We start from the raw sequence: 12,123 nt of genomic DNA on the forward strand, positions 1-12,123 counted from the left end.
ATGAATAACAATTGTCATTTCAGAGTTGCACCTCTCCAATTATTTATTTGGTTGTGTGTCTTCCCAGATGTACACGTAATTGGATCAGACACTGAAAACCAGATTGCCGGTTTTTAATGACAGCAAGCTCATGCCTCTTTATAATAAAAAAAAAAAAATAAACACACATATCCATCTGTAAAATGATAATGACACAAGAGCCCTCCCTCCCCCAAAAAAACAGTTAAAGTTAATTTATCTGCTTTAAGAAACTACATTGTATTCAGCAGACAGCTGACAGGTTACCCTTGGGAAGATCCACGTTTGGACATGACTCAAGATTTATTTTTTTTACCTCAAGCTGGCAGAGGCTACAAGTGTCACCCATACTAAAGCTGGCGAGTATTGAAGATGATGTTGAGTCTCCTTGAGAGAGTTGCGTCTACATTTGCTGCTCTCAGTGCACCTTCTGGCAGCCAGCCTGAGCTGCTGACTCCAGACACTTCTAAAACGATGGGTGCAAAGATGTGAAAAATCAACAGCAGCAGCAAAATTTAGAAATCTCCTATTACAGGATAGTTTTGGGAATCTGGAAGAGGGCTCCTCCTCTAAAAGCTGCAATGACCACTGCAAGCACATAACCCGAGTCCATAGAGTTTTAAAATAGGAAATAGTATCCCTCAGCATTTCTGGGTAGTGAGCCGTTTTCTCCAAATGCTTTCCTAAACGACTGGAGCATTAAAACTTTTCTGGCCTCGCATCTTCTTTTCTTGGCCACAGAAATCAGATGCAGAGAGAATTAAAGGAAAAATTATGCTAGTATTGCTAACAATTTTTTTTATTATTTATGAAAAGAAGTATTTTCTTGTTTTACTATTTATAATGAATTTGTGTATTATGTTTTCCTTTGCAGCAATGTTTCAGGAGAAAAAAGGCTTTTAAAAAATCTAATTAAAAGCTAGTATAAAATAGTTTGGAGCATAATCCTTTCCTCCTTGTGTTTACAAATATAAAACTATAAACTATATATAACTATAAAACATGTTCAGAATGGCTTTTTTAATAATATGTGTAAATAAAATCCACATAATCAAAACTTTAATGCTGAGAAACCTTAGCCTTAGCTATGTGTGGAAATGGCAGTAATGTTCAAGGAAATAATCAAATTAATCAAACCTTAGCTTCATGTTTTTAGGACGTATGTCAATCTCTTTGTCCAGAATTCCTTTCATTAGTAGGTCTAACCTATTAAATCTTCAAAAAGCATTGGCTACAAGAATTATAGAGAAGGGAAGGAAGTGTTTAAATTCGATTCGTTTAAACTTCACAGCTTAAATATTGCTAGTGAATTACAAGGAAGAACTTACCCTGTGCCTTGAGTATGTTACGTGTATGGAGAGTCAACTGATATCCAAGCAATAAAAAAAGTACTGAAGTGGGAGGATCAGCTTACAACATTGCTATGCCCACGTTGTGGTGCCAAATTAAGGATAAGTCACATTTAAAATATGACTTATGGTGGTTCGATTCATTCTTGAATTCCCTGTTAACTAATTACTGCTACCATGTTGTCAGACAGGTGGAGGTGTTTTGGAGTCTAAGGCACTAGTCTTCAGTTGTTGGTGTTAAATGTTTCATTGTTAGCAGCTGGTAAGGTTGCCTGTGTTGTTCATTGAACATCACTTCCAATCTGAATGCACCCATTGAAAACCCAGAAATAGAAAAACTGTACTTTCTTTCTCTTTGTCCCAGTTTTTACATTTTTATTTACTTAAAACTTTGATAGTATCAAGATGTGCTGTTTCCTGTTAACTGTACTTACATTGCACTTAAATTTCTGATTTCTGTGATGAGCGTAGTGAGCCAGTTACCTGAAGAACAAGAATTAGTAAAAGCATTCAAAGCATATTAGGTTTTCTTCTTTTTTTATTCTTGTTAGAGTTATGGCAAAATAAATGTCTTCTTTCCCATTCCTTTCTCTTCCTCCCTCTCCTTCTTTACTTAAATATTAGACCAGTCCAGTCTCTTACAACACAGCGTGGGTCTCTGTGAAATTCTTCCATCCTAGCATAGCTATATGGCCAATATGTGACCACATGGCTCTGATTCAGTACAGAGTCTTCACAAGAATTCTAGTCTTCCAAAAGAAGTAAGTCATTTAATGTAATGTTGAATATTCTGGTAAATCATTGTTCTTTCCCAAGGTGGGGGACAAAGTTGAAAATGTTTTCGAAGATTAGGGTCCACGCAGACCTCCAAGCTGAACTAGGATAGCCCTTCATTTTGCAGTTTTCCCCTGCAGCTTTTCCAGACTTCCTTAACGTCTCACCAGTCCCTTGTAAAAACCTCCCCTTCAGATGTTTGTTTTTACCACTTTGTGAGCCAGTGTTTTGCTTTCCATTACGGTTATCGCTGACCTGAAATACGAAAACATACTGAAAAAATTGTCTTCTTTCCCTGAATATATTATAAGCACAAGTCTTCATACAAAAAAGCAAGGGGAACGTAGTCTCAATGGCTCCAAACATTGCAGATCCTTCCCAATCAGAAACTGAGTGTCTTATCACCTGGAGGTAGTTGTGGTTGTGCTGATGGATGATCTCTCTTATACCTACTGGCAAAAGTCAGATTTCCATGGTTTTGGGCTCAGCTGCAAGTAAGCTGTTGTCTCTCCAATGTAAAGTGATTTCATATTACATTGGAAGGTGCTTTCTTCAGATGAAATGGGAATATTCAGGAGCAAGAGAATATTTGTATTGTTATGGGTTGTCAGCTATCTTTCATAATCCCATACTGGAAAGAAACTGGTTCTGAGGGAAGAGCATTTAACTTGAGTTTGGTGCATGCTCTGGAGAGGGCATGGGTATAGCAAAAAGAATCCTTAACCAGTTATTTGTCAAAAGCATCTTCTCCTATCATGATCTCCGTATGTCGTAACAGAGTCTGAACAAGGGCAAGAAACATCTTCTATCCCTGGCGAGCCTTCACTGAGGATAGGCAGTGTATAAACTTCAGTCTCCTCAGAACTAACCGTAGCAATGTGATTTGCCTGGGAAGAGACAGGGAACCCTTAAGAAAGTTCTCAAACAACAGATTAGCAGCATCTTGCCATTCTGGTAGCTATCTGCATGAACAACCTTTTTCTAATCCTCTAAACTGGATTTTGCCTGGATCTCACCACCCTTCCCCACCATGCAGTCACTGGGCCACATGCAATACTATTCTGAAACTTGGCGGTAAAATTTCAGATGCTCATTTGGCACTGTCTTTGCAGGGGTAAGCTCAGAAACCCACTGCTCTGGCAGCTTAGGAGGGGTTTAATGCAATATATGCCCCCCTTTACAGGCCTTTTCTCAGTTGAAAAAAAGAAATAGCTTTTTGTCCTACTAATGTTCCTTTCACATCAACCCCTGAGAGGATCCTTCAGAAAGAGAGTAGTGTGGAGAGTGTCAGAGAAGCTGCCATCATATGCTTGATTCATTTTTGTAATTGCACTTGAAGATTATGGCAATTGAGAGTTCTGAAATGTATAGATGAGTAGAAGGGAGAACTGAACATCCAGAGGCCAAGGCTTTTCTTCAGAGTATTTCCACTGCCTCTTTGTGAGCGTTGTTCTGATTCCTGAACGCCTGGTGTTTCCATAGCCCTTGTGATGACCTCTTAGTTTTTCGCCAAACCTCTTTTCCTAAGAAGAAATGCAGCAGTGTGTAAGCAATAAAGTTTTAGAATAAATTGTTTGTTATGAAGACAGTGAAGGGGAAAAACCTATACGGTAAAGTATGTAAGTAGAGCATCTAGCCATAATTCTGCTTTGGGTGTGAGAGATAATGGCCTATGTTTCAGTCGTAATAAAAATGTTCTATTAAGTTCTCTGAACCCATTGCAATGTGATAGAAAACAGCAAATGATGAAACAGTGCTTTGAGGGGAGCTTACACATTCAGCGAACATAAAATAAACATATTAAAATAGGAAAAAAACACCCTGGTTTCCAGTACTTATTGTTTTATCGCTTCCATCATGGGTATAGGATAAAAGAAAACTCTTACTTGCTTGTTAGAAGAAGAAAGCTCCTACTTGAAGTTCTTACTTGGCAGATGTCAGTTGAAAGCCCTGCTATGGAATATGCTGCAATGTCAAACTCTGTTGGGTAATTTTAGACAAATGTGTCATGTGTGACATGGAAATATGGCATGCTGTACATTAGTGATTTCCCAAGTGTTTGGATCAGGTAGTAATGTGCTGAGAAAGTGCTCTTTATCTCTCCACACTGTGTACTTGTATAGCAGTGGGGAAAGGCTTTTGGTAGAAATTACTTTAGTCAGAAAAAGAATCCATTTACAATATGTGCCTTCTAACATCTTTCAGACAATGCATTGTATTAAAGAGGCATTTTTTGATTAATGTTTTATAAACATTTTTCAGCATGACAGCTTAAAGTCCCTGTAAAATTGTAAATGCGTGCATAGTGCTCACTTCCATAAAGTCAAATGCCATCTCATAAAGTCTAGTTGGATCCTGTCAGTGACAGTGACACAGAATCAGTACCTTGGAGCATTAAAATTAATTTGCTTCATTTATATTACTGCAGTGATAGCTAGATGAAAAGAGTCCTATATTTAAATTATCTTAAAAATACCTTCAAATCTTTTAGGATTTTTTATTATTATTATTTTACAGTTAACTAAACGTAGCGAAGTGCAGCCTGATATTTTCATGGGCCTTTTAAGAAGGTGACTAAGAAACGTGAAGGTAGCCAAGGGGAAAGGGGAGGATGTGGGAGGTTATACTGGGTGCAAAGCTGGAGGAAGGACAAATAGCTTTCAGTTGTGCAGGCTACTAGTGACCAGGGCTGGTAAACCACAGCCTTGGAGCCAAACCAGAATACCCTGGAGCAATGGAGGGCAAAGAGGGCTGTCCTATAGCAGACCATAAGAGTAGTCCTCTCACTCTTCCTTGCTGTTGTTGAAGATCACGGATTAAACAGCTTTTCTCTTGCTCAGGTTTGCAAAGTTCTTAAGTGAAATGGGCCGAGTGAGGATGCAAACAGAGAGAAAAATGAGATGTACTCCTTGTCACAGGCCTAACTCATGCCTCTCAGTTGCGGTGGGACTGTGATTTTTAGTGCCTGCTGTACTTAGTGGAGCTTAGTGATTTTAGTGGAAGTACCCAAAATTTACACTGCTGCAAGCGAGCAGAATCAAAGGTCTTGGGAAGCAAAACCAAGCAGGCTGGAAGCATGGGAGTGGAGAAGAGGAGGTAAAAGGAGGAAGGGAGAAAATACAAACAGAAGAAGAGCCTCTGAATACCAGAGCCAAAGAGCAAGGAGGAAGATGGGAACACAGGGGACTACTGGTAGGAGAAACACAACCAAGGAAAGGAGAAGAGGGAGATTCAGGATAAAAAGCTGGGAATACCAATGATCTTGTTTGTAAGGAGTATTTGTGGGATGATCTCAGTGCTTCCTCCCTTCTGCTGCAGCTCTCTGTAGTCCTGGTCAGGTGAGGTGCTGTTTTCGCACCCAGCTGGGTACCACATTTCTCCTCTCTTTGCAGGAGGATGGGATACAACCCTGACTTGCAGTTGTCACAGTGTCTGGTCAGCTCTGACCCAGGAGTTGGACACACATACATGCAATAAGGCTGTTTAAAAGATTTTGGCAACTCAGCAGTTTGTTACAGCCCTACTTTGAGCAAAGCTGCCCAAGTTGGCACCAAACCACAGAGGAGCACTTTGTCATTCAGTTCTCAGGGAGGCAGATATGTTGGCAGAGGAGTTGAACCAAGCTGCTGGAAGCCTGTAGCTTCATAAACCGCAGCAACATGAATGGGTGTTTGTGGCATGAGCCTTCAGACCGTGATGACAGTCTTAAAACTTAACTAAAAGATTGTCTATAAACTGATAATGCCAGTGTTCCTCCTCCATGGTCAATCAAGATGAAGACCCGTAGAAGTCAGTCCAAATACCATGAAATGTAGATAAGCATGATTAATGGCTCTGTGAAAACAAAATTAAAAATCCTTACAGGCATTATTCTTTATACGTGTGAATGGAGCCTTAATGCTCCTGACGGCAAATAAATGCCCTAGTAATATTGGAGGGTGGAGGGAGGGACTGTGTACTTTGAGGAAACTTAAGACTAAGGTAGTGGTCTGGGTTTTAGTGTATGTGATTTGATCCTGTGCAAAATTTTATGGATCTTAGACTTAGTGTATCTATCATACCTCATTAGCACTGGAAGCAATATGCTATAAAAGATGAAGAAAAGAGGAGCAGACAGCCCAAAATAAAGATAAACACATCCATTTTGCTTAGCACCTTCGTTCCTTGCTATCTATCTGAAAGATTTAAACTCCTCTCACTCACTTTATTAGTTTCGTTATAGCTGCACCTGTTCATGTCACTACTGTTTCAGTCAGTGGTTCTGTTATAGCTTCTCTTAGTGCTAGTTCATAATCTCATCTTGCAAATGCATTACGGGCTAAGATTCAGCATACAGCATCAACGCAGGCATTATAACGTCACTTTTCTTCCTTTGATTGGGATTTGGTTTTCATTGTGTTTGTTGGGTTTTTTGTTTTTTTTTTCCCCAAGTGTTTTATTTATACATTAAAAAAATATGGTTATATTTCTTTTTAAGAGAGAGAGAAAAGTAACTATTAAAATATGTTTTTCCTAATTAGGAATTTGCATGAGTTTTATGTATTTGGAAAACATTAGCAGTCGTACTGATGCTTGCAGTTACTATGTATTGCTATGAAAAAGTTTAGACAACATTTTTAAAAATAAATAAAACCCATGCTGTTTTGTTTAGCTTTGTGGTAGTATTACTGACACAAGCATTTCTGACTGTAGTCTGTGGATCTTTGTCATTAAATATTTTCTGAGAGAGTTGCATACTAGCAAAGTTGGAATTATAAAAATCACAAGTGCATTAATAGGCAACAGGGCTTTTTCTTTCCATTGAACTAATGTTTACCTGCAAAAATGATTATTATTCCTTCTTTTCACCAGTTAGTTTTTCCTGGTAAATAAGAGGAACTTTAATTGCACATTAGTAGCTTACAGGAACCTGTTGTTGTGACATGTATTTAAACAAGCTGTGAATTAAGAACCTCTTTCCACCCAGTGATCTAATTATATTGTCACACTAATTACAGTATTTTGTATTTATATTTGACAACTTTAATTTTCTTTTTCTAGTTTACGGGAATAGCTTTCCTCTAGAGAATTTACCTTTTAGGCTGGAATTTCTCATCTTTTCTTTCAGAAAATATACAGTAATCTAAAGCATGTCTCAGTCGCTTTGGATCCATTCCGTTCACATCTCTGTCGTTAGTTTTCTGTGTGATCTTAGGCTAGTCATTTTAGTGTTCTCTGATTCTCTGTAGGAGTCCTGTTCAGCTTACTAAAGTGTTTTTGGATCTATGGATGAAATTGCACTACCAAAACACCAGGTGCTGTCTTACGAACATAAATATAGCATGTTCATAACTTGGGACTCTAGGGGGTTTTTTTCTGTGGTTAGAGAACAGAAAAGGACCCACAAGGATCAAGTTGAGATTTGGAAACAGGTAATAAAACCTTTATCTGTTTACAAAAACAGTATGATGGACATTTTAAAGTAAATTACACTCCTTAATATAATGCAAGTGCCCATTTAATTTCTATCCAAATACTATCTATTTGTAAGCTCCAGAAATTAATGTTAATAATAAGCAGCCCTATTGTGTGATCAGTCCATGGTGTTGTTTGGAAGGTAATTATAATATTGAAATTAAGCACGCAAGCCTTTATTTATTTGATTTATTCCTTCTCTGGAAATATCCACGTAAGTGAAGGCTACTAGTATGGGGACAAGATTGTTAGTGGTGTAATGTGATGAAGCTAATTAAAATAATTACAAGAAATAGTGCTGTGGAAACATTGTGATTTCAGCAAGCGTAGAAGTGACAGCAATAGCAGGGCACTGGGGGAGCAATAATATTCAACAAATGAGCTGTTTCTTCGCATAGGGAGGAGGCAACTTTCGTTAAGGGAAACCTGAAAGGGTGTTGAGAACAGAAATTTATTCAAGACATAGAGAAAAGTGTATGTAAACATGGCAACTTTGGCTGATCTGAAACATCTACTAATGGGGGAATGGAGGGCATGTGGCACAAAGCTCAGCTTTTTGTGATTGCTAAGAAAGGAGGCACACAGATGAGCTCTGTGAAAGCTGTAGACCGCTTTACTGCAAGGTTGATGCTGGTGGAAGATTCCTAGAATGACGTTTAAGATGAGGGATAAAATAAGGTGTGTTGTCAGGGGGCTCCTGAGGAATCGCAGCTGCTCTTGTTGGCGACTATGCAATTGTCTGGTCAAGCAAGACAGAGGTGGTTGCAAGTTTTGACCACGCCTATGCTTTGTGGAGCATGGTAGCAAAGTTCCAAGATTTAAACAGATAATTTTGAACAATAACATGTTCAAAGTAAACATAATCGGTTTCATTACTGTGAAACTAAATCAAATTTGATTTTCCATGTCACATCATCAGGTGGGATGATTATGCATGGAGATGTCTAATAGAATTAGCAGTGTTCAGTGCAAATTCAAGCTCTCATAAAATATGGCCCATCTCTAGCTCTTAACACTTCCTTATTCTAGCATCTACCAACTTCTGTATTCCAGCTGCTCCCTAACTCTTCATAGGCATGATCACTTCATATTGCTCACTCGGTTCACCAAACCTTTTCTCTCTCGTTCTGTATCTCTTGTGAAACATACAGGTAGAGCAGAGAGTTTTGCTCTCTAACACATGACCACTCGCCTGCAGAGTACTTGACTCTGCCTTGACTGCATGAATCAGGAAGGGCTGTCATTTGGGTATCACCAACTGACAGGGAGTATGCCAGGAAAACGCAACCCTCCTCCCATGGTGAACGGACTGAAGAAAGGTCACAAGCGGGAGCCAGGCAGGTTGGATGGAGGACAATCATGAAAACACAAAACAGAGCACAGTGAGAAGAAGTAAATAAGCAGTACAGAACGATGCTCATCAACCAAACAGTCAATGCTATAGCAGAATGTATTTTATATTGAGTCTTCAGCAGGTGTTTGACAGCTATTAGCATAATTAGAAAAGATCTTTTATGGCATTCCCCTACTCCTTCCTTTCTCTGCCGTGTATTTTTTTTTTTGTTCATGTTCTTCTGGTTTGTTTGGGTTGCCTTTTTAATATATAACTTCTGAGTCTTCATTTTGTTTGTTTTGGGGTTTATTTTTGGTGAAATGTCAGTGCAACATAAAATGCGTTTCTTTTATCTGGAGCTTGAAGTCTGAGGTGAGAGTCTGTCTCCTGTTTTTCTGCCTGCAGGGATCCCAATGCTGAAGATAGTATTTGCGGGTTACGAGCACCTGTCCTTAATTTCCGTCCCCTTACTCATCTATCATCCTGCTCAGATTCTTCTTGGCAGTTTGTTGGTACCAACAATAAAATCTTGGATGGTTTCTAGGCAAAAGGTAAGAATTACTGGTTTTGCTTTACAATGGAAAGTGTGCAATGAGGAAAAAAATACCTAAATGCATGTCTTAAACCCCTCACGTTCCTTCTTGGAGATACCATGGTAGGGATTTTTCTGTACCCTTACTTCCTTTATGACAGTGATAGTCACAGTAGTATCAAGTTAAAAATGCATCCATAAAGTTCATTTATCCCTCTTGGCTATTAAAAGGTTCAAATCTTGAAGTCAGACCTCTACGGTTAGTTCAAATTATGAATTCAGATTATGCCCAATAAGAATGGCTCCATCTTTAGATAATAATCAGAGCTTTGGATCTCCCTTATGGAGAAGTGCAAAGATCTGTCCACAGGCATGGGAGTTTGGGAAATCAGGTAAAATGAGAGCACTTTCCAAATTGAATTGAAGCAGGATGAAAACTTTTAATTTTTATTTTTTTTTCTACTTGGGTCACCCTTTACAATAGCAAGAAGTCTGCAGAAGACTGGGGCATCACATTTCATGCAAAATTATGGCATGGGATAACTTTTAGGACTATGACCGAGAGGTTTTTGCATCGACATCTCTGATTCAAATTATGCTTATTTCAGTATAGATTGAAGCTATTGACATCTAACAGCCGTTCTGTGATGTATATGAAATAATTGCAATGGTTTTAGTCAGGTTCTCAGAACAGTAGTAACCACCTCGCAGAAAGCTGGTCCATGCAGCTGATTTTAATGCTGTCTCTAATGTTCTGAGATAATAACGATCAAGGAGCTGTGGCAACTGCATCAGTCTTTGGCAACCATTTTAGGTGAAGGTTGAGACCTACTGCGGGAAGACCAGTGCCACCAGTAACCTCCATTCTCCACTCGTCAGTGCAGAATTACTTTTTTTTTTTTTTTTAATAACTTCCATGTTCCAAATTTTCAGTAAAACCCGACAGACTGCCATTTTACTAGCGTCACTCCCCTAACTTTGCTAACTTAAATGCTAAGTTCCCCAAATCAGTGATTTTTATGTGGCTCCATCTTTGGTTACCTGAATTGTAAAAAGCAGGAAAACTCTTAATTTTCACGAACTGGGTCAGAAATCAGACCGTGTTAAGATACGGTTATCTTAGCATCTGAACATGGAAATTTGAGATTCATCTGTCATTTCTCCATCAGTCTGAAAGTCATGATTTTTTTTAAATCAGAAATTACCAGGAGACATTACGGGTCATGTAAAGAAAATTCCATGCTATTCCTGCAGAAAGATAGCCTAAAGTTGACACTACCGGTGACAGAACTATCCCTGCAATGCTGGCTCCTCTTCAGCATCTAACTGCTGGCTGCTGCCAAGACCAGGAGTGGGGCTGGAACTCATCCAGACCTCCCTCATCCTCAGGGGTGGAAATGGCCTTTAGGGGCTGCTGTCAGTTGCTGCAAGTTAACACAGCCTTTAAACAGGGCATCAGAAAAGTCATCCAGTACTGGAGAGATTTACAGTTCACCAGCACTAGTTTCTTATTCATTAAGCATCAAATAAACCTCCTGTGTTAATCAGACTGTAATGCTACCGTAGAACCACTCTGGGGGATTGTTGTTCTGTTGCAGCAGTTTCTTCAGTTGGTCTTCTGTATTATTCACAAATGTTATTTTAATTACTCTTTGAAAAAAAATCAATGAGGTTGGGTCTGGTACAGTTATAATAAGTATAATAGAAGTGAATGTTGTGACTGGATAATGGTCTCCCGCTTTGAAAATAAACATGTCATCATCACCCTTGATGTTTATTTTCTATAAACACCTTGGCTTCATTTTGGCATCTCTCTTGCAGGGGGAGACGGTTATCCAGTCACAGTACTCAACTGCAGTGACATTCTTACTTAATTATGATAGTACATGTGATCTGGTTGTATGAAATTGAATTTAAATATTTAGAGGTTCATCTACACTAAAGTATTTCTAGTTTGTAAATATGGAAGCAGAATCTGCCAAACTACAAAGTTAAAAAATTGTTTCCCCAAACAAAACGTGGAATGATGTCTCTCTCCAAAGCCTCTTGCTGAATAATATCCAAAAGACTAATCTCAGACGGCTAGATTTAACAATAGTTAAATGCTGGTGTTGCTGAAAACTGGTGTTTCTGAGGGGAATATAGCCTATTTATTTTTAAAGGTTTGGATTTTTTTTGAGGGTTTACATTTGTGCTGGAGCATTTTTCAACCAGTGCTTACAAGCTTTAAATGTACAATATTAAAGGTTACTATCTACAATAGGAAGACCCATCAGACATCTTTGAGACTGAAAATCGCTTGTTTAACCAACCCCCCAGAAATTATAAGTCTGTCACTCAACAGGCAAATGCCAGTCTGTCAGGGCACTTCCCCCAAAAGGCTAGTGAAAACAGAGGTTCCAAATTTCAGGAATGTGCAAATTTCATGAATTCCACCCCCCACTTAGGCTAATTCATCCCGCATGAAAAAGCACTGGGGTGTTTTTGTTGCAAGCACACCAACAACAGCCATCCTTCACAGTGACCACATCGGTATAGAGGAGCAATCGAAAACCTAACACCTTATAAGCCTTTCACGTTTGCCTCCTAAATTAGAGAGGCTGCTTCCTGACAAACTGGAAGCACAGTCACCTATCATTTGAACTGAACTTCTGACACACGCT

At 38.9% G+C, this 12,123-nt stretch overlaps 1 protein-coding gene across 3 annotated transcripts in view; it reads left to right on the forward strand.

Moving 5' to 3' along the window:
• SLC10A7 (solute carrier family 10 member 7) overlaps positions 1-12,123 on the forward strand; it is a 152,138-nt gene that overhangs the window by 135,613 nt on the left and 4,402 nt on the right. For 2 of the 3 annotated variants that reach the window (XM_063336669.1, XM_063336668.1), the window contains one exon: positions 9,334-9,479. In XM_063336669.1, coding sequence (XP_063192739.1) covers positions 9,334-9,479 — 146 coding nt within the window. Of the gene's footprint in view, positions 1-9,333; positions 9,480-12,123 lie in introns of those variants that run through there. The other variant, XR_010071325.1, reaches the window with a different exon arrangement.

The sequence above is a fragment of the Chroicocephalus ridibundus genome, chromosome 5 (genome assembly GCF_963924245.1).
Source record: "Chroicocephalus ridibundus chromosome 5, bChrRid1.1, whole genome shotgun sequence".
NCBI lineage: Eukaryota > Metazoa > Chordata > Aves > Charadriiformes > Laridae > Chroicocephalus > Chroicocephalus ridibundus.